This window comes from Sparus aurata, chromosome 21, assembly GCF_900880675.1.
Source record: "Sparus aurata chromosome 21, fSpaAur1.1, whole genome shotgun sequence".
Lineage (NCBI taxonomy): Eukaryota > Metazoa > Chordata > Actinopteri > Spariformes > Sparidae > Sparus > Sparus aurata.
Window position 1 is genome coordinate 155,478 of NC_044207.1, and position 22,759 is coordinate 178,236.

At 43.2% G+C, this 22,759-nt stretch overlaps 1 protein-coding gene across 2 annotated transcripts in view; it reads right to left on the reverse strand.

Moving 5' to 3' along the window:
- chd7 (chromodomain helicase DNA binding protein 7) overlaps positions 1 to 22,759 on the reverse strand; it is an 86,998-nt gene that overhangs the window by 40,658 nt on the left and 23,581 nt on the right. For both annotated transcript variants that reach the window (XM_030403541.1, XM_030403540.1), the window contains exons 2-4: positions 17,714 to 19,296; positions 15,148 to 15,467; positions 6,917 to 7,365 (exon numbers count right to left, since the gene is read on the reverse strand). In XM_030403541.1, coding sequence (XP_030259401.1) covers positions 6,917 to 7,365; positions 15,148 to 15,467; positions 17,714 to 19,175 — 2,231 coding nt within the window. In that variant the 5' untranslated portion in view covers positions 19,176 to 19,296. The remainder of the gene's footprint in view (positions 1 to 6,916; positions 7,366 to 15,147; positions 15,468 to 17,713; positions 19,297 to 22,759) is intronic.

A 22,759-nucleotide genomic window follows, 5' to 3' on the forward strand; every position in this document is an offset into this window, starting at 1 on the left:
AATCAAAGGCCTCAGTCTGTTCTATTGTGGCTTATTTGTTCATACAGAGATGCAGAATGACAATATATTGTAGCCCGGTATCGCCCTTTGCGGTTTAATCTCACAGATCCCCCCCCAAAATGGAATGCAACATAAGTGTATCCTGAAAGAGGATATTTGACAACAAGTGAGAAGTTCACTTTAAAGCGTTTACAGTCAAGCATGTATTTTAATAGGTCAGAAAAGTATTTTAACAAAATCTGCAACAATTCTTCAGATCTGGATCAGTCTTCACTAGAAAAGCAGCAAACAGAAAATCAATACTGTTAACTGCATAAAGGCATAAAGATATGGCAATAAATGCGAACACTTCATACAGACCAGACACACGGTATGATTTTCTACAGGGAGTGACTCATGACAAATAGAGATTCATGAGTACCATGCCAAACTTCATTTAAAAGCATGGCACCTTAATTTGCTTTTGTGCCAAAGACAACATAGGACAGAGGAAAAAAAACAGTCAGTCCTCAACCCTGTGCTCAAGTCAGAATGTCAAAAAAAGAAGGAAGGAAGAAAGGATGATGGGGGGTGGAGGAGAGGAAAAGATGAAAGGATACACTCCTTCAGTAGGAAAGGGTTGGATTGGGGTGAGGGGAAAGGAAAAGAAAGAATGAAAGAGAAGATAGTTGTGTGATTGCAGCGGTCCACCATTTTAGATTAGTAAGTGAATGGCCGGCAGCCATTATTATGCGAAATTAACCTGCGAGCTCCAGGCTGCCACTCAAGATGGAGGAAAGCCTGACAACAGATAAGAGCTAGTTTACACATGGGGTGAGAAAGGACTCCCCCACCCCCACACATCTCCTCTGCCGTCAGAGTTGTGGCTGTGGAGTGGTCAGCAGTATGGCCTTCATTATACGGCATTTTCTGCCACAAAGATTACTAAAACCCCCTCCCCCAACAGCAACCACCCCCACACACACACACACCTCCCCGAGCAGTGACCCCTGCCTGCTGCTTTGGCTCGCCCTCTTCCTTGGGATAAAAGGGGCCGAGGGGAAAGAGAGAGTGGGGGCAGACAGACTGAAGCCTTGGACGGGGCGGGGGGAGACCATCCTGACACATTCCTCGGTCCGATCAAATTTCCACCTTCACAATGAAACCTCCGACGAAGTGTCCAAAACAAGCAGCACTGCACACTACATATGAAGAACATAGTGAGATCTGGACAAGTGCTGCTCAAAATGTATTGAGAGAAAGACAAAGGTGATAAAGCAAGAAGGGTGAGAAAGCTGAGTGATGAGACCAGAGCACTCAGTGCGTTTACATGCACAGCTTAGTCAGATTACAGCCATAGTTCGACTCTGCTACTCAATCGGACAACTGCAATTATCCGAGTATACATGCCGGTGAGAAAATCGAATTACTGGCCGAAAGCATGTCATACCCCGGTACGCTAGGTGGCGCTGTACCCATTTCAACTAGTGTTAACGGGGCCACCTCCGGCTGACCTCTTTACGTCACCAGCTGCCTCGGCATTCAAGAAAGATGGCGTACGAAGAGCGAGACGAAGCTACATCTTTGTACACTTCGTATATGGTGTACATGATAATTACACACAGTAGGTGCACATTGGCGCTCTTTCTTGTGGTGATTTCGGAGGAAAGACGCCGCCACCGCCGCCGTCCGTCTACTTCCGGCTCACGGCCCCGGGGAAAAATCTTGCGCCTGCGCAGAACGCAAAATCCGCTCCGATCCGCTCCACTGGAAACGTATACATGCAGGAGTTAATGCGACTTTCAATCGAATAATCTACGTGGTGTAATTCGACTATGAGAAATCCGATCCGGTCCGATTTTAGTCAGACAAAGGTGTATACATGCATCTTAAAAATCTGATCATAGTCAGACTAACACAGTAATTCGGTTTTCTTGAGTGTCATGTAAACGCACTGACTGTGTAAATAGAGTAAACCAAAGCTGATAGACAAACAATGATATGTGCTACATGATTGATCTCGTCAGTCTACGTATTTTGGGAGGAGGTAGACTAACTTGGTCTAGAAAAATACGCAAAAACAATTCAATGAAAGAGAGGATGCTAAATGGCTAGATTGTGAGGGAGAGAACTGACACTATTCGGTATATTTGTTTTATCAACAAATCCCAAGAAGGGAAAAACCAACAATGACTCAATCAGATTTGAAATATTTAAATAAAATATTTTTGACTTGATTTTGTAAAGCTTATTTATTAGGGCTGGGCGATATGGCCCAAAAGTTGAATCTCCAATTTTTTCACACCAAACTCAATTTTTTTTCCTTCTCACACATCACATATGACAAAGAAATTATCAAAAGTATTGCATTTATTTTAATGCTTTTACTGTAAACAAAATTGCCCTGCCATTTCAAATGGTGCACCTTCAAGCTCCCTTGAAATAAAATGTGTCCCTTTTTGATAAAATGCTTTTGTAAACATACATTTAACATGTCAGATTGCATGCCATTATAAAAACTGATCAGTTTCCATACTGGGATTGATAAAGTGTGAACATAACTTTTAAATACTTTTTTTTTGCAAAAGGTTCTTTTTGTTTACAAAAAGTTTTTTAAATCCTGCTGCTTTTCAGCGGGTATTTGTGGGCTTACGCACTCCTGTGCATGTGGTAGTGAACAAGTGTCCCACTCCAGGGTTCGACATAACCTATGGCCCGGGGCCAGTAAAAGTAGGTGCAGGGCATGTCGATTGGGACGGGCCAGTAACTGACCAATCGCTGATTACACTGCTTGGCCAGTCACTGCCCGTACGACAATCGTGATTCGCTAGAATGCATGCGGGAAATGTTTAGAGTGAAGGCGGCGAAGGAGTGCTACGAGTCCGAGAGGAGGAAAAGGGGATTTCTCCCGAGGTGGAGGGATCAGTATACCTGGCTGAACCACCGCGGCGGCGTAATGTATTGTGAAGTATGTCAGCAGTTTCCGGCGAAGGCTGACCACGGTCAGGGGCGTCGCGCCCGTGGAGGATGTGGGTGTTTTACCACACTTTTCCCAGTTAGAGTGTTCAACACACACACTTTTTCTGCCGTTTATCTGCAGTTTTGCACAAACGCCTCACTACAGTCGCTCAGTTTCCACGGCCGCTCTGTGTCTGCACTCGCTGCAGCTGCCTCTCCTCCCCCTCCCTCTCCTGTTGCTGCTTCAAACATGACACCGGCTTTGGGACTGACCGGCTGATGATTGGCTGTTCTGCCTTAAGTCCCGCCTCTCTTGCTGTGTTAGATTTATTGTTCAGCTCGTGCTGATGATGCGGGAACTATCGTAAAAATACCAAATAATAGTCGGGCGTTTATTTGTTTCAATCACTTAACAGACCAGGCGTTTAATTGGGACAGGCGTTTAATTCCCTCCTCACAAAAATCCGGGATGAAAATGTCACAAACTTCGCCAGCTTCTCTGTGAATTCTCTGGCATCCTTCTGGGAACAACACGTGAAAAAGGCGAAGAGGAAAAACGTGCAGTGTCAGTGGTCGCGTCTTCTTCCTTGATGTTTTTTCAAAATAAATTAGACTCGGTTATTTACCAAAATATACACCTCCACCCAGCGTTTAAAGAGGACCACATGATGTGTTTATAATGTTTTTATGTGTTTACAGCTGCTAATGTATGTAACGCTGTTACTGTGATGATATATGACAGTTAAATATTGAATATGTCTACAATAACCACATCCTGACATGTAACTGTGATTTTTGATAATCTAAGTAGCCTACTAATAATAACAATCATGACAAAAAATTTACAAAGACTGCAGATCACGATAAGAAGCTGTAACTGGCAGTGAGCTGCTTTCTTTCCTGTTAGCAGTGAAGTGATGTACTCCATGACAGAACATTATAGAATATGATAATGTATAAAATAAAATTTAATGGTAAAAAAAAAACTACAGTTGCAGTAAATATATGCAGCATAAATATGCAGCATATAAATAGTTTATTATTATTATTATTATTACTACTATTTTCCTGCATATTCTTAACTTTGAATGGGAGCTGCTGTAAAGCATTTCTGTTTCTGATTCATATATTATGCAGTCAGTTGTCCATATTTTAAGTTAAATTAAATGAATCAAGACAGATGTCACATTTACATGTCAGGGTGTGGTTATTATAGACACAGATTCAATATTTAAGTGTCATTTATCATCACAGTAACAGTGTCACATACGCCGTCGCGGTGGTTCAGCCAGGTATACTGATGCCTCCACTTCGGGAGAAATAATGTTACTGTTTGTACAGTGCTTTCAGAACATCAATCACCTGAAAAATGATAACAGAATTATAGGAGTGAGAGAAATGATACATCTAAAAATATTAAACATGTTGTAATTTCAATTTTGAAATTTTAATACTTGTTATTACGCAAACCCCTATTACTTTTTGTCATCATTGCCAGATCATACTGATTTTTCAGGGACAGACTCTCTAAATTAAATGGGAACAATTTCAATAAATAAACAAGTCTTTTTCATTTCTTTTTTTTTCAAAAAAAACTGTTATTTTCATTTTTTGTGGCTGGGCCACTAAAATTACACATGGGGCCAATAAAACTCGAATCTACTGGCCAAGCGGGCCAGTATGAAAAAAATGTTATGTTGGACACTGCACTCTGAAGCACTGTTCTGTCTGAGATGCTGAAAGAAATGTGGCGGTCCGCTGCCTTTACAAAACTGAACTACTGACGAGATAGTGGCTTTTTGGGAAGGGACTCTTGGCTTGCTGTCATGTTGTTGTGTTTGTTTTTCTGTGGAAAGTAAATGCGGGGGGAGGGCGGAGCCCACTATAAACTACAGGAGCCCATGGAAAGCGGCAGTAGAGCAAGTTAAAGAGAAAATCAATTTTCATTTTTTTAAATCGTCCTAAACCACAAACTCGAATTAATCGATTATACCGATTTATCACCGAGCCTTAATAGTTATACAAAAAATGGATCCATAACATTCCTCTTAGTGAAGTTACACACTAATGTGTTCACATGCTTAAAGCTAATTCCTATAGAAAACAAAGCTGTAGCCATGACAGCAGACACTGCTTCATGAATGTTGTATGGATGTTGCTGCAAAGAGGCTACAGCTTCTAAAACATGGATGCTTCACACACATGTTGAACTCAGCAACACAAAAGATCTCCACAATCAGCACAGTTTCAAGGTGGCACCGAAGATTAGTGTCACCATCTACTATCTGACCAATAATGAAATACGACTACAATCTCCCTATCTGTTCCTGTGTTTTCAGAACATTATAATACCACAGTGAAGTTGACATATTGGATAGAAAATGTCATCATGTAGTCCTTCTATACATTTGTGTGAAATGTTGTGATAATTAGCATCTGAAGACTTGAGGCAACAGGGACCTTTGAACTCCGAAATCTTATCAGTTCATCCTTGAGCCCGAATGGACATTTATGACGAATTTGTAGAAATTCCATGGAGGTGTTGATGAGAATGGAGCAGACATACGGATGGACAACCTGAAAACATAATGCCTACAGCTGCAGCTGACGTGGAGACATGCAAACAGGAGGACTAATCCTTTAATGAAAAATAGGTCTTTTTGAATACCTGTATCATATCTTTGTATTACTTCACAGCAAAAATGTACTAATTGGAAAAGCAGCCATTGTTTCTTGGAGGGGAAAAACTGTTTGAGTAGGTTGATAAAAAAAGACATTTCCATTGTGATAATGAGGAGCCAACTGAAGAAGGTGAATATTGTTACTTTCCACTTGACCTGCAAAACTAAGCTGACAGTAGTTTTAACCCTGCTGACCAGTGTCCATAGAAGAACGTGTGATTGGTTCCCAGATCTGCCTGTTGTCACAGACGCACAGTCTGGTGTTTCACAGCTCAGAGGTTGTGACCCCCCCAGTCCCCCCTGGTTGGTCGCCTGAGTAATGGATCTAGTGACTGTTTTGGTCGTTGTGTGCAAGCTTGTTTGCATGTATATACAGTTTCACAATGAGTTTCTGATATCAAAATGTAGGCTACACATTAATTTTTCTTTGATATTCCAAATACTGCAACCTATTTGGAATATTTACACAACCGTGCACATTAGGGGTGTGCCAAAATATCGATACTACGATATATCGCGATATTTCGTCTTGAGGTACGTTATCGATACACTGGTGCCAAATATCGATATCAAAAAATGTAAAAAAATAAAATTTTCATTATTTTTTTTTTTGGCCCACCACCTCCACCCCTCTTCGGAGGACAGCTTTATCTTTATTCAAACATAGGTATACAACCAAATAAAATTAAAAAAATGGTTTAAGTAGTTTTGAAACCCACACATATAGATATTTAATGATAGTTGTAGTCAGTGTGTGTGTTAAGAAGAGACACTGCAATATACTCTGTTTACTTGGCTGTCATTTATGTGAAATTGATTGACAATGTTTTGTCATTCCTGTGAAATGGATTCAGTGCAGTCAATAAATTCTGAATTTCTTCAGTGACACAGATATCGTGATGTATCGTGGATGAAATTTCTTGCAATATATCGATTATCGCAGAATCGCTGTATCGTGATATTATCGTTATCATGGGCAAAATATCGTGATAGTATCGTATCGCGAGGTACCTGGTGATACCCAGCCCTAGTGCACATATTGCTTAGAATGTGCAGTAGAGAGTAAACATATACTTACACTGTTGTACTCCATCTGCTGGTGCCCACTTGTTACCGCCTGACCAGCCTGACTTTGGGGTTTGATTTGTCTTTGTTTCATATGGTACCGAGAGCATCACACTTCTACTTACTGGTTAATAGTGCAAATACATGTTTACATAAGTTTAGACAGCTTTTTACACTGGTAGTTCAGAAAAAAACAAACACACACAGTATTGTACATGTAATGCTGCTCCTACCTTGTTTTCTTGGGGGTCTTGGTCTTGGAGCTCTTGGTTTTCTTTTCCTTGGGCTCTTTGGGGGTCCTTGGTGTTTTGGGTGTTTTGGGTGTCTTGGGCGTCTTGGGCTCCTTGGGTTCCGTCTTCTCCTTTGGTTTCTTTTTTCGTTTCTTCTTCTCCTCCACGGGCGGTGAACTCCTCTCTACAATTCCTGTGCCAGTAACCTGTTGACCCGTATCACTTCCTGTCCCAGGAATTTCAGACTTGTCTTCCTCTCCTTCAGTCTTCTTTCCTCCCTCTTCTTCCTCTTTGTCCACTACTTTTGCCTTCTTCTTCCTCTTCTTTTTTGGCTTGGTCTCCTGGTCGCTGGGCTGCTCTGTGCTGATAGGCTGGCCGGAGGCACCAGCGCCGACTGGCAGCCTGTCAGGAACTTTCATTGAGGCATCGCCTGACGGGTCAGTGGGGGAATGCTGTGGATGGGGGGGAGAAAGTTAAATTAGTTTAAGTTTCTCAACAAAAAAGTTTTGCTTAAAGACGTTCTATATCATTTAATGAATATGGAGAATAGACTGAGAAGCCATCTTCCCCACAACAACAACAGTAGTCACTTGGCTATACAAGTTATATCAGCAGCTATTACTTTTTTAATAGTAATAAAAATATGCAGCAACACCTTTGAAATACACAAATGATATGGATCAACAGAAGAATAGCAGCTAAAAATATTGGGATATTTCACAGACTCATCATCGAGCCCTCATTTGCAGCTCTGGGAAAAAAAAAAGAAAAGCTAAATCGTGGAGATGGAACTTGAGATTTTTTGAGATTTGCATGAAAATGACTTCAATGATTTCTCAATGATCAAACTTACTGCCGGTTAAGTTTCTGTCGACCAGCTAATAAATTAGTCATTTCAGCTTTAAAATGAATAATACAAATATGGGCCAGTGTGAGTACATGTGCCATGAAATGTGTCATGAAACCCCATGTTTTGCTTGCCATCTCAGCCTGTAAGTCAATACTGCCATACTTTTTGCAGGCTAGGGGTTGAATTTATCAGCAGCGGAAGACTACAGATCAGCAGGGGGAAAGAAGAGATCCATCCATGCATGCACACCTCCTACCGCCTCCTCCCTCTCTTCGTCCTCTCTCCTCGACTCCCCGTTGCTGCTACACCACCACCACCACCACCCCCCCACCCCCCACCCCGGGTAACCTTAGTAAACAAACAAACTGACACCTCATTTTTTTTTCTCCTACTTTGCTCTACTGCAGACTAACCCTTCTCCTCTTTCTCCTTTTCCCTTCACCTCTTCCTCATTGCTCCCAAGTAAGCTTTCTGTGACAGGCAACTGGTTACCAGCTGTTGGGAGCCTCTCCAGCTGCCTCTCCTCCCTCTCCCTCTCTTCCATCTCTCCCTCATTCTCTCTCCCCAGCTGCTCAGGGTCCCAGTAGCAGATGGGAAATCAGGCATCATGACACGAATAAATTATCTCCATACTTCAAAAAGGCACAGCGAGGGAGTGTGTGTGTGTGTGTGTTATATGAGAGCGAAAGAGAGTATGCCTTTGAGAGAGTGTGTATGTGTAATGCACATATGCACTTTGGTGCGTCTCAAAGTGTGTCAACGGGGTGTGTGTGTGTAAGCATCAGCAAGTTTATAGCAAAATGCCCCGGCAGCAGCTCACCTCTGTGTGTATACACACACACACACTTAGCATAGTTCGGGTGTGTTCATGTGGAGGAGGAAGGAGTTGGGGTGCAATCACTGGAAGTCCACTTCCATCAGGAGAATGTCAATGTGCACACGCACATACAATTTCACACCAAACTACTGCAAGGTCACGCATCACACAAATCTCTGCACACAAACACCTGCTGATGTGCACGTAAACTGAGCCATTACACATGCAAAAAGGGGGAAGAAAGGGGGAGAGAGAGAGAGGGGAGAGAGAGAGAGAGAGAGAGAGAGAGAGAGAGAGAGAGAGAGAGAGAGAGAGAGAGAGAGAGAGAGAGAGAGAGAGAGAGAGAGAGAGAGAGAGAGAGAGAGAGAGAGAGAGAGAGAGAGAGAGAGAGAGAGAGAGAGAGCTTGGCTCCTGCCAAGCTTCCACAATAACCAATCACACGAATGACAATGGAGACACATACACTACAGACATGCGCACATGAGTCCTGTGTCAGGTCTTGTGATCTGCAAGGTGAATTTAGCTTGCTGGTGTGATGACTTGCACTGGTCTAAATGCAGTTCTCCATCAAGAATGGAAAAATCCACCCTCTCTACTGAAGCACCATCATAATCCACTTGCAAAAACAGATTGGAACACTTAAAATAACTGAAATTAATTCAAAAATTTCCATGAAGAACTCAACGAATCACTCACACCAACAGAATGCTGTGCCGCTAATATGACAGACTCAGGAGAGATGAAGAGGGTTGAGATTTATCTCTTTGAGGACAGAGGGGAGGGGGGGAGGAAGGTGAGTGACAAGGGGTGAGGAGGCTGAAGGAGGGAAGGACAGACAGCTGTAATAAGAGTGACACGAAGGGTTAAATCCGGCAGGCAGAAACACTTAAGATTCCCAACGGATTGTGGTGAAAGGAAATCCTGTTCTCATCCTTCAGCCTCTCCTCTGACTGTCCATTCATCCATCCATTAACTCCACCCTCCATCGATACAAAACTGCGGTCAACTATCTCCAACCATTCAGCATTTTAGTGTGGTCCGTCACAGTGTTACAAGAGGAAAGACCCATCCCATAAAATCAGTGCAGTTTGAGTTCTCTTTGCCCTGTATTTGTTTTGCTCCTTCCTATTGCATAAACACTCTGATGTATGATTATTCACACCATTCTTATCAAATCCTGATTTGATCAGGATCAGCTACTCGTCATGTTGAAAGAAAAAACACTTAATTTCACCACTGGTTCTCTGTATGATATCTTGTGATTTTTCTTGGTAAACAAAAAAGACTGGACTATTCTTTCTTTCCATGCAGAAGCTGAAAATTCACTCATCACCAGGCTGCTAGTAATTGCTTCATTGTGTTAGACTTCCTCATTGCATGAAATTATTTTTGCATAGTATTTACATTACTGCATCATAACAATTCTTTGTTAGGTGTGGCTGCATCTTTGATCACTGGCTTTGGTCACTCACAGGCTGATGAATACAGAGCTGGCAATGTAGAGAAACTTCCATCTCTTTCTATAAATACAGTAAAAATCAAATGGGCATGGTTGCATGATGTGGTCCTTCTCTTCACAATCAGCTCTTTAAAGTGACGCTCTCGCCAAAAAGCAACTGAGGCTTTATTTGTGATTGTATACGAGCCAAACTCTCATGTAAAAGCATAATTACGATGAAAGAGGCACTTTTAAGATTTACTGTAGTTTTGTTTTTGTGCAAGCTAATTTTATATGGAGTGCTGGCCCACCCTTACGGTAGGATCAAAATCACTATTTTCAAAACACCAAGAAGGCTCGACACAACATGAAACTTTGCTCATAGTGTCACCAGGGTCTCTACACATGAACACGAGCATTGAGAACATTGTTTGTGTACACAGAGTTTACTAAAAGGAAGGTTTTTGAACAACTTGCAGCTGCATCTTCGGCGTGCCGCCGTCATGGCAGACAAAAAATGTCAATCCCCGGGTGCGACCTGACAGGAAGGCTTGAGGAGCGGTCCACCATTACTCTCCTTCCTGTTAGGTCGCAAAACAAAACTACGGTAAATCTTAAAAGTGCCTCTTTCGTCATAATTATGCTTTTACACGAAGGTTTGAATCATATACAATCACAAATAAAGCCTAGGTTGCTTTTTGGCAAGAGTTTCCCTTTAATATGAGCGATGGGTGCCTACATGAAGCAGTACGGTGCTTAGCTGGAAAAATATGTCAATTAATTCTGTACATAAATAAGGTTTTAGAACATATCAAATCTGATGAAACATTTGGCAAGAGTGCAATATAAACTTATTCTTCCACTGGCCAAATAGCTAATGACTGTGAAAACCTTACCAAATAACAATCTACCTTCTTTGCCAAACAAATTCACACTGCTGATTAATCTCTGCATTTCCCAGTAATCCCAAATTTTTTGTTCTTTTTTATCTGGCACACTGGTAGTGATGTGTTTTTCTTCAACCAGCAATGTTTGCAGCTGAAGGGAGGAGCAACCGCAGTGACAAAGTAGGCTAAAGCAAGTAGGAGAATGCCGGAGACTATGGTGTCAAAAACATGTCGACAGTATGTGTAATCACTGACTGCCAGAAGGGGGAGAAGTTTTATTGTGAAACTTTTCTCTAAAGCACAAAATAACCTACATTTAAAAGTCTAAATAAAGGCAGTTAGTAGTAGTGGTATTTTTTTCATTTTGGGAACATGAACATTAGCTCCAAACAGCTAATAACAATACCCATTTGCAGTGGTGGACAGTAACGGAGTAAATTTACTTGAGTACTGTACTTAAGTACATATCCAGAGGATTTGTACTTTACTTGAGTATTAGATTTCTTTGGTACTTATTACTCTTACTTGAATACATTTCCAAGACAAATATTTTTACTTTTACTCGAGTTAATTTCTAGGAAGGCTGAAAAGTACTTGTTACTTTCAGGTCTACTCTTTTTTTTTTTTTTTTCTAAAATACTATTAGACACAAGCTGTGTTTGTCAAAGAAGGAAACCTATCACAGTGCACGCTCTCCACTGGGATCTACGTAAAAGTGGAAATACGTCATCCCTCCCCATAAGGATACCACCAAAGTAGCCACGCTCTCCACTGCGTTTGTCAACACAAAACCGCGACAATGGCTGCATCATGTAGTTTTTTGTAAAGCAGTGATTCTCAACCAGTGGTCTGGGGACAACTTTGGTCTTTGAGGGGGTTCCAGTTCCCAACTTAGCTAAATGATAGAGAGTTAGTTGGACGGCGCAGGTTCATTTGGTTACAGTTTTAATGATTGTTAATAAACATCTGCAACATCTGCTGTCCTCCTGTGATCCCCATCATTGTATTAGTTTTTATAGGTGTTTCTGCAGGCTTTATATAACATTGTGGTTCTAAAAGCAAGCACATCAGTGCAGGTGGTTTCAAAGAGTTCATTCTCAGAAACAAGAGTTAAAAGGTACTTAAATTCATTTAGAAAAAAATTATAGTAATTCATTGATGTGAAAAATAAGAAATTTACTCTTACTCTTACTTGTAGTTAAAGTACATTTAAAAGCATGTACTTTCGGATACTTAAGTACCTTTTAAAAGCAAGTACTTTTTTACTCTTACTCGAGTAACATGTCGACTAAGCTACTTTTACTTGTAACGGAGTAAATTTTGACCAGTAGTATTTGTACTCTTACTCAAGTACTAGGGTCGAGTACTCTGTCCATCTCTGCCCATTTGACAGCCCAGAAATCTCACAATTAAAGGTTGTGTAGCTGTGCAATGCCAATAGTTGGGTTGTTTCATCTCTCAATGAGCAAATATACAAGAATCATTCAAAATATACAGAGAAGGAAGCACATCCTCTTGCATGTCTCACCTCTTCAAAAGTGAAATGCGTTTCACATAAAAATCACTCAACTACCAAAACCAAGATGAATCTGCTCACAGAGAACTAGCTTGGCAAGGTGGTCGCACTGGTGCTCCTATCATCTTTCCTCAAAGAATATAAAACGTGTCATCTGTCCAAACCAAGATGCAGCCAAACTGATCTGCTGTGGCTCTTCGTGGAGGATTTCCACATAATTTGCAATTAGGTGTCCATTGTTCTGACAGGAATGATTAGATGTCCATATTATTTCTATACACCTGTTTTGATGAACACATCAGTCAAGTACGCTCAGGTGTTGTAAGATGTTGCAGTTGAGTGCTGAATATGTTTAGGGACACTCTTTAGAACAACATTCTTCTACTCTTCTATCTTTTATTCTAAAGAAATATATTAAAGCCACCAAGCATTCTGTCAGCCAATAAATAGCTGTTTCAATTTGATGAATCCAAACAAACAGAGACAACTAAATATTAGAGAAGCACTTCCCAAAAGCTACAGAGCCACGGTGAGCTCAATGGTATAGCAGCTTGCCGACTGCATGCATGAGCGGGGGAGGAGCGAGACAGGCATGTTATATGTCAACTAGAGTGCTGCACGCAACTCTGTGTGTGTGTGTGTGTGTGTGTGTGTGTGTGTGTGTGTGTGTGTGTGTGTGATGTAGAATAAAGGTCACAGCACTATGATAGAGCTGTGACCTTGAGCTGCTGAAGGCAAGCGCGTGTGCGTGCATGTGTAATAACCATGCTTCGAGAACAGATGGAGCTTAGAGAACCAGACATACAGTCATAATGACTGACTGACCAGCTTGATGTGTGTGGCTCTTTCTAACAAGTCATCATGAGGCACTGAGAGAACTCCCTTCCTGTGCTGCGGACACAAGCACCACTCTGAGCAGTCTTCTAGCTAGGCGATCCCTTTTCCCCAGGCACATTTGCCATCCCATACCACACCACACTATCCCAAGCCACACTGTCTGTGTGTGTCTTAGTGCGTAATGACAGGGCCTGCTGGATCTGCAGCCCAGGCAAGGACCAGGGCTCACCAGCCAACCAAGCTAGGTCAGGAGTGTTGGATAAATTAAGTGTGACGGCTGAAATGTCAACCACAAAACGCAGTGACGCAGGCCTGGAGATGGGGTGGGTGGTAGTAGGCATGGAGAGGGGAGTAGTGTGAATGAAAATGGAAGGGAAAAAAAGGGACTGGTTCTGTATGGGTGTGTGTGTTGCCACAGGGCTGCGATTGTGTGTGAATGGGTCAGTGGAGAAAGGGGGCTTTGAGCAACAAAACAAGCTAATGGAAGCTGAGGGCACGTAATGTAGGCAGCGGCAATGGTGCATGCTCACACAGAGGTTGCCACCTCCTTTGCTATGGCTTTTTTCCACCAGCACTTTTGGTTGTGCAGAGTCAAACCAAACCGTTTGAAATTTGCTTTTCCATTACTAAATTTTAGGTTGCCTAGTTATGCTGAAAATCCAAGCTGGTTGCAGAGACGTCTTGCAACTGCAGCCAACCTGTAACAAGCCCGCACGTCAACTCAAGTCTGTGCTGCAAACCTGAGAGAAAGATGTTTTGAAAAGTCGGGTGTGTTCAGCCCTCTGTACTTATGTAGCTTCTAACTTAATCTCTTTAGTTTCTCTTGTCCTGGTTGTTCTATCGTTCATCTGCTGTGTTTTACTGTATAGCTCAAGATAAAAGCTTTCAAATGATTAAATGACAGGGAACTTTTATTATGAACAATTTGTGGGACAAGAAACATGTTTGTAACCGAATGTAGCAGATCCACTTTCTTAGCGGCAATTCTTCAAAAGTATTGGGTGATCAAGACAAACGCATCATTCATTTAAGACACACCTTCAAGCAGGTGGCCAGTTGTGGTGGAAATGCAAATCCTTGCTGCATGGAGTCCAGCAGTAGAGCCAGGCTGGCAGATGTAATGGGAAAATGCCACCAGAGATCCTGGACTGCCTTGAGATCTTTGCTTGTTTTCCCCAACTTCTTTCCTCTTAGTGTTTCCCCTCCCCCAGTCTCTTAATCAACCCCCAGCTTGTTTCTCCTCACTGTCCCCCCCCCCCCCAAACTACCTGTCTCTCTGCACATCCGGCCACACTACATTAACTTAGAGAAGACAGCCCTGAAATGGATAAGACAAAAAAGGAGACAGACAGACAGGCGGAGTGAGAGCGGAAAGAAAGGAGACGGGGAGGAGGGAGAGACAGGAAGGGAAGTTTCCTCTACAGAGGAGGGGGACATGTGGGAGCAAGAGGAGGACAGATTATGCTGGTGGCGCCTGTGTGTGAGCACTAGTGTGTGTTGCGCACATGTCTCAGGATATGCAACTCACAGGAAACAAACAGCTGCAATAATCCACCCCCCCCCCCCCCAACACGGAAACAACCACACACAAGGCCGACAGCACAAGAAATAAAAAGCAAAACACACACTAATATGAAGGCGCACACACACACACCCTACAGAACCCGTGCCCAATGCACCACTGTGTTCTCAAATGTCATGTACACACAATTACGCACACAGACACACACACTTCCCTTACACTCCAAACAAACACATTCCCCCACCCACATGAAAAATAAACACTCACATGAAATACACCCACACATAAAAACAAACGCACAGTCTTGATCTCTCTCACACTCACAGCACTGCTACCACATCAAAGCATTTGCTCAACGGAGACTCACCTGTATGTGAGGCACTTTCTGTGGAGTAAGAGGGGGTGAGGAGACTAGATGGGAGGCCGGTGGCAGAGGCGCCCATGGGTGGGAGGCCTGGTTTGGGGTAGGGGCGAGGTGTTGGGGGGGCAGGTGTGTGTGCTGCGTCTGAGCATTCTGGGCTGGTGGTGCTAGGCCCTGGCTTGGGGCTGGAACACCATGTTGAGTGGTAGTTGGACCCTGGAAACCCATGGGAGTGGGCTGCTGGGGCTTCCCGTTTCGAGAGGCCTGCTGCTGGGCCTGGAGATGACGCTGTTCTACCGTCTGGCTGACTGGAGCTTCATGAGGCCCTGGGAGCAGAGACGAGCAGCATCATTACTGACATGGATGTACGTTTTACCTCCTGTCCATCACGAAGACACTGAAATTAAGCCAATGCTATACTTTTCTTGTTCTGTTTTGGTTTCAATCACCAAAACCATCAAAAAACATTGCAGAATCCAGTAAATAATTTGGCTGCTGTAAATCAGTTTTTTGTATTAGTACTAGTGCTGTCAAACGATTAAAATATTTAATCGCGATTAATCGCATTAATGTCATAGTTAACTCACGATTAATCGCAATTAATCACACGTTTGTATCTATTCTAAATGTCACTTGATTTATATTTGTTCCATAAGTTTTTCACATTTTAATGCTCTTAACATGGCAAAGTGGATTGGCTTGCTTTAAACAATCTTTTTTTTTTTTTTTATTAAAAAACAACATTGGCAAACAAATTATAAAGTGCACATGTCAGGTAAACTAGGACTCAGCCTATAGTGCAGTTAAACCAGGGCTTAATACTTTCTTTTTCTCAAGTTTGCTTTGAACATAGCAGTTTATTCACCAGAGGCTCATCAACCCAGAATGGACAGTAACAGTTAGGTTACCAATAAAAGGTAAGCCTACTACTTCTTTGCTTTGAGCCAATTACTCAAACAGCTGTCCAGAATTGCCACAGGCCCCTGTTTTTGTGAATGAAATAGCTGGGTGCGGGTCAGTAAGGTAACATGTGTGGGTGGGACTCCTGGGCCTCTGTAGCCTCTCAGAGGGCCATTGGGCCAGGTATTCTTCACACAGACAAGCCACTGGGCCAATCGTCACCTCTCTGCTGTGTCTGCAGCTGAGCACTGTGGGCCGAGCCGATGCATGTCTCTTTCCCTGGGCCAGGAGAGTTATCATAGTTACCAAGGCAAAGTACAGCAGAAATTAAAAAAAAATTTAAAAAAATAAAAAACGGCCGTCCATCGGCCCATTATTGATCGGCCCACTGGGAAAAATCCCGGTACTCCCGATGGCCAGTCCACCGCTGCGATAGCAGTTCTCTCGAGTGACTGTGCGTGTGTCCAAGCGTGTGTATGCGCGTGCGTGCGTGCACCATGACATTACGCTACCGCGTCTCGCGCTCGCCATCCACTCAAAACTTAACGTCCCTACTACTCTTTGGGCGGCTCGCTAGCCCAAACAGCGTGCCTGTCATTTTGCTTCCAGTCTAGCTAGATCCGGTGTGGTGTTGTAGTTTTTCTAACGTTACTAGTTGTTGCAACAGCGTGTAAAAAAAATCTACAGTTTGCTAGGCCAAAAGGACATTAATCGCACGATAAAAAAGGTACGCCGTTAAAATGGGTTTGCGTTAATAACACGTTTAACTGACAGCACTAATTAGTACAAAGATTATAATGCTCTTTACAAGCATTGAAATATATCATCCAGTCGGAAACAATTAGATGGTAATGTCAGCTTCACGTTACCACTCACCCACACACACCCACACCCACACTTCTCATTAGCAATGCCCCCAAACCCTCCCCCACCTCCATTTTACTACCAAACAAAAGCACTTCTTTATCAATGAAGTCATGGTGAGCCAATTTAGATTAAATTACAGTTTTAAGTAAATAAAACATTACAACTATCAAGTTGCAGGTAGAGATTTTTGAATCACTTTAATAATTCAAGTATTTCAGTTGTGCCCTGGCAACTGGATGATTGGATGCTGGTACTGTATCTACAGAGCTTAGCGTCTCTGCAACTCAGAAAGATGAAAAAAAACTTTTTAGAAAATGATTTTGTCAGAAAACATTGTGATGCCCCCAAAATATATATTTCAATCATTAAAATAATATCAGAAAACATACTCGTTGGCTACCGGCTAAATGTTGCAGAAACAGTGTTCAGACAAATTTACACTAGAAGTGACATGCTGGTGTTAGTTCACAACTATCTGTATAATCCATAGCAACTCTAGAAACTCAGTTTAGTATTTACATACTACATGGAGGGCATGAGAACAGCAAGAGCTATTCTTTGTTTTAATTTCTCAGCATTAGCTCACCCAACTTTTAATTTAATTGTTATCTTAAAATGGTTATGGTGGCAGTACACAAAATACTTGAATGTGTATCAACAATCAATATTCAAAGTGTTTAATGTCATACGGACAGTAAGGACACATGTTTTCCTGTACAATGAAATTCTTCCTTTGCAGTCCAGAGGACAGAAGTAAAGCCAACGTCAAAGCAAAATGGGACAACCCCATCAGTTTTGTGCTTACCTTGCTGCTGCTGGAGCTGAGGCCTGCTTGGACCCAATTGAGGACCACGCTGCTGCCCGATGCCAGGATACATCTGTCCTGCATTGGGGGGCAGGCTGTGGGGCTGCTGGTGTTGGGTAGACAGAGAAGTTTGGGGTGTTCTCTGTGGATGGGCCAAAGCATTGGGTGGAGACTGCATGGATGTGTATCCTGCAACCTCTGGGGGTCCAGTTAGTCCTGCACTAGGAGGTCTGCCCTGTTGGGGAGGGGGAGTTGGGGTTCCCATTACCCGCATGGGGGACATGGATGAGGGGGAGGGGTAAGATCCCTGAGCTGGGGGGGCAAGGTGGGACTGGGGCTGGTTTTGAGACTGGGGCAGATTCGGGGGGTGGTTTAAGGGGTGCATAGGCTGGCCCTGCTGCCCTGCCTGCTGCTGCAGAGGGACAGAATGGGTCTGATGGGGCTGCGGTTGGTGTGGTGGTCCAGGGGGATATCGCTGCCCCTGTTGCCCAGCTCCCTGGCCTGATCCCTGGTTAAACCGCTGGCCAAGTTGCCCTGGTCCCATGGCCTGGCTGGTGTTAGCATTAACATTTGCGTTACCACCCTGGCCCATCCCTGGTCCCATGGCTGCATACTGGCCCTGATAGCCTGGGTATTGGCCACCACCAAATCCCCCCATTCCCTGTTGGTGCTGGTGGGGGTGTGGAGGCTGTCGGGAAGGGGAGGGTGGATATCTGGGTGTATGGCCCATGTTGGGATAGCCCTGGGATTGCTGCTGTGGTGGTGGCTGTCTCATTTGGGCCCCCCCAATTCCAACATGTCCCAGGTAGTGAGATGCATCCTGAGCAGAGGGGGGTGCCATGCTTTGTGGAGGGTAGTGTTGGTTCATGCGAGCTGCTGTGGATGTAGGTGGGCCCTGCATTCCACCATAGTTGCCTTGAGTCATCTGGTAGCCCCCTATCTGGTTAGGGCCGCCTCCTGGTTGTGCTGGAGGCTGCTGATAAGCTGATCTGTTCTGTTGCTGCTGGCCCCAAACGCCACCTGCAACCCCACCCCCTGCTCCTGTAGCATCACCTGGGTACCCATGGTGAGGGTTGCTAGAGTTGGTTGGGTTATTATGGTAGTGGGAAGCCATGCCATTCATGGCCGTGTTCACATTTGGCGCCGCCTGGCTGGGACCATTCTGAGCCATCATGTGTCCTCCGGGGGCACCAGGTTGATCGTAGCCAGTGAAGGGGTTGTGATCGTACATTTGACCCAATTTAGGCTGCCCTGGGCCAGGCCCAGTGCTGTGGATCATGCCCTGGTGAAAACCTCGGTTTCCCTGGTGCTCGTGGTTCAGAGAGGGATTAGTCTGCTGGGCCAAAGGGTTGGACTGGGCAGGAGTAGGCTGCTGAGGAAAGCAGTCTTCTAAACCATCTAATCCATCTGAGAACAGCCCTGCATCGTCCCCAAATAAACTCAACATCCCAGGGTCTGCCATGGCTGCTAGGGAGGCCTACAGATGGAGGGGACTGGATGGAGGGAGGTGTGTTGTGCAGTGAGGAGCTAATCAGCTAGCTGCTAATTTTAAGCCTGCTACTCCATGGTCCTCATTAAGGTTCCTGGAGAAAAAGAGGGAGGAGGGAATAAAGAAAAGCACAGGAAAGTGGGAGGGGGACAAGAAAGACAACCATTGTTATATTGCAGGTAGACATAAAACCAAAAGGTTGCAGTTTGCTTCGTATTAAGAGCTTTACTGAAAGCTACATGGAAAGCTACTCGGCGATATTAGGAAACAAATACCTTTATCGATATATCAGTTGATCACTCAGATATAGTAATTAAACACAAACAAGGCAGAGTATTTTACAGTTGTTTTATCTAAGATGACATTGTAATAAAACAGTAAACTTCCCTTTAATTTTATTATGGTATTTTATTAAGTATGCCAAGAATCTTTTCTGCATCTTCATCTCTAAAAACAAAGTTTTTATATCTGCACATATCGGGCACCTTAGATGCCGATCAGGCTCTACTCAGCAGTGCTGGTGGTGATTTGTCAAAGATCGAATCTGTTACACTGTCCGATGTGACTGAGCAGCAGTTTTAAATTGTTATCATATATGGTCAACCATGTAGCTATAGTTCAGCACTTCAAAATGGTTTTGTTATTTTTGAAAATCGATTTTATTTTGAGCCTATATATTAAGATATCTTACAATATGTTTCCTAATAATCCAAAGCTGGAGCTACTAGTTGAAGGTTGCGTTTTCCCCTAAAGAGCTGGTTTAAAACCCCTAGGAAGCATCTTAACAACAAGCAACTTAATTGATTTAATTTCTTATTTCATTGTGTTGTTATTATCTCTGTGTAATGCTGCTGCTACACCGTAATTTCCCAGCTTGGGATCAATAAAGTCCATCCATCCATCCATCCATCTATCCATCTATCTAAAAAAGTCTATACGTTTGATGTTATGCTTAGTAGTAGAACACACATTTTTAAAACGTAAACCCCCAGTACAGGACTTTGTCAAGGAAAGTATTTCAATTCAAATTCCACACAAAATCACAAGTATATAGTTTCCTCAAAGCAACCACCCCTCTTTAAATGGTGCAAATGTATTTGAGAATATGTATAAGCAGCAGTATTACCTGCTGATGGGTGCAATGGATTAACTTGCAGGTTTAGCAGGTAAATCAGTTTGTAAACACCCAAGAAAAACCATGCACTCATTGAAAAAAAACAAAATTCATAAACTTTTACATCCACACACCAGGAAAAACACACACACACACACACACTCTTCACATTAGCAATGCCCCCGAACCCTCCCCCACCTCCATTTTACTACCAAACAAAAGCACTTCTTTATTTTCCACACACACTCAGAGTGTGTGTCAGTGAGAATTAGAACAAAAGGGCCCAGCAGATGCAACTCCGTTTGAACAGCAACAGCTGCCATCGAGCCAACAGGCCAGAGAGCTTTTTGTACACCATGCAGCAGTTAGCTACGTGGTCAATAAGCAATTCAGCTGGCTAACTAACCGGTCAGTCCTAACAGATGTGTCAAGGGTGGGTGATGGCAACCTGCTAGCCTCTGTGTGTGTCTTTTGGTCTCCCACTGTATAAAAGGAAAACTAAAAATTGCATAACAGTGATCTATCAATAAATCTGCCATATCTTTGTGTAGAAATCTGAAAACCAAAAAGGACTCTACCTGTGTGTAAAAAAAAAACAAAAAAACAAGAACAATGAAACTGGACAGTCAAGGCAACAGTCCACTCTGCATGAGTGAGAGGATAAAGGTAGGTGGAACCAAGCATGCATCAATGAGTGTGTGTAGGCCATGTTGGAGGCCAGGATGGGGAGGAGGTGGGGGAGGTTTGCTAGTTACTTCAATGCACTACAAAAAACACCCCAACCAACTTCCATCACTACGGTTCCCCTCCTCATTCACCTCATTTCTTTCCTCCCCCACAATCCACTCCCTCCCTCCCACCAACTTTCCTCATCCACTTAATGGCTCACACATACTTCACAAGTATCAGGAATAAAACATGATATATTTGCTCAAATTACTCAGCTATCTCTTCTAATAAATATTTATACAGTTCAAATGACTAAATTATGCCCCAAAATTACCAATTCCTTTCAAAAAAGGTTAAAAATGTAAAATGATTGTAGCACCAGGAACTTAAGCCACAGGTTTTTCAGTTTAGCATTACATTAAACTTTTGCCTCCTCTAGTTCCCTCTCCTCTAGTGTCCTGGAAATCGTTACCCCTTCACTAGCATTGAGAATCTTACAATACATCAAATGCAATCCTCAAGGAGATCTCTCTAGAAACCCTGTTGGAATGAGCAAAGATGCAATGAAGAGATATCCACATCAAAAGAATCTAGAGTGTACAGCCCGCTGAAGCACATCCCAGCATGCACTGGGCAAGTGGTGGGGTCCATCCTGGGCAGCTTGCTAGTCCAGTCCATCACAGAGCCACAAGTGTCTCACAGTCATTTACTGTTTAATTAAAACTGCAATCGGTAGATTCTGTATGGCAGCGTTATAAGTGCCTGTGTTCACATAAACCACTTCCTGTCACGATGCAGATGTTTTCCATTCAGATTTACTCAAAAGGATAAAAAACACTAGCCCCTTTCTGATAGAAAAGGTGGCAAATTTGCAGCAAGTTAAAGGCTGCAATGTGCCGCCTTGTCTATCTAAAAGGCAGGTGTAATATTCCTTCTCCAAAAAGCCACCACTTGGCCGCCACTGGGGTAGGCGTAAACATGTGACCTGACGTGAAGCACGAAGTTCGGCATGAACAGTGAAGCAGGTCGATTTTGTGTCTTCAAAACAAGAGCTTTACATTGCACCCCATTAGAGTTTAGAATTGGGTTCTTAGCGGGGGCTTTTAATGTGAAAGTAGCGACTGTTAGTGGCTTGCCGCAACAACAACAACAACGAAGACAGTTACAGAGACAGAGGAGACGCTAGCATCTCCCAGATCTCAGCGTCTTTCCATTTGCTCATCTTGACGTCCGCGGATGAAGTGATGGACTGACTGCTGTGATCAGCTGTTTTCTGGTTTTAAAACTCCCCGTCTTTGGATCGCACAACGGTGCACGTCATCGACACCTCCGCCCATCTCACGCAATTGCCGGCACATCGATGGTTCGGATTTACATAGCAATGGAGGTGGAAAAAAGTGTACCCTCCGAGCCGCCAAATTGGCAGACAAAAACAGACCCCCCCATTTACTGCCTTCTGTCTAAATCCACGGACCTAGCTGCAAAAAAGACAGCCAAATTGGTTCTGTAAATCTATGAATAAACGGAACAACCAACAACATTTGCGCTTATTGCAAATCACATCATTTAATAGGGCCCATGATTTCCGCGATCACGGAATCGCGGAATTGGCCAATTAAAACGGAATCTATTGTTAAACGCGGAATATCACGGAATTTGACAAAGAAGCAGACCTGGGGATCATAATTAGAGTTGTAATGCGAGAGAGTAAGCCACCTGTCCGATTCATATTATCGGCATATCACCAGAGTGACTTAACTGCTGCTAACAGTAG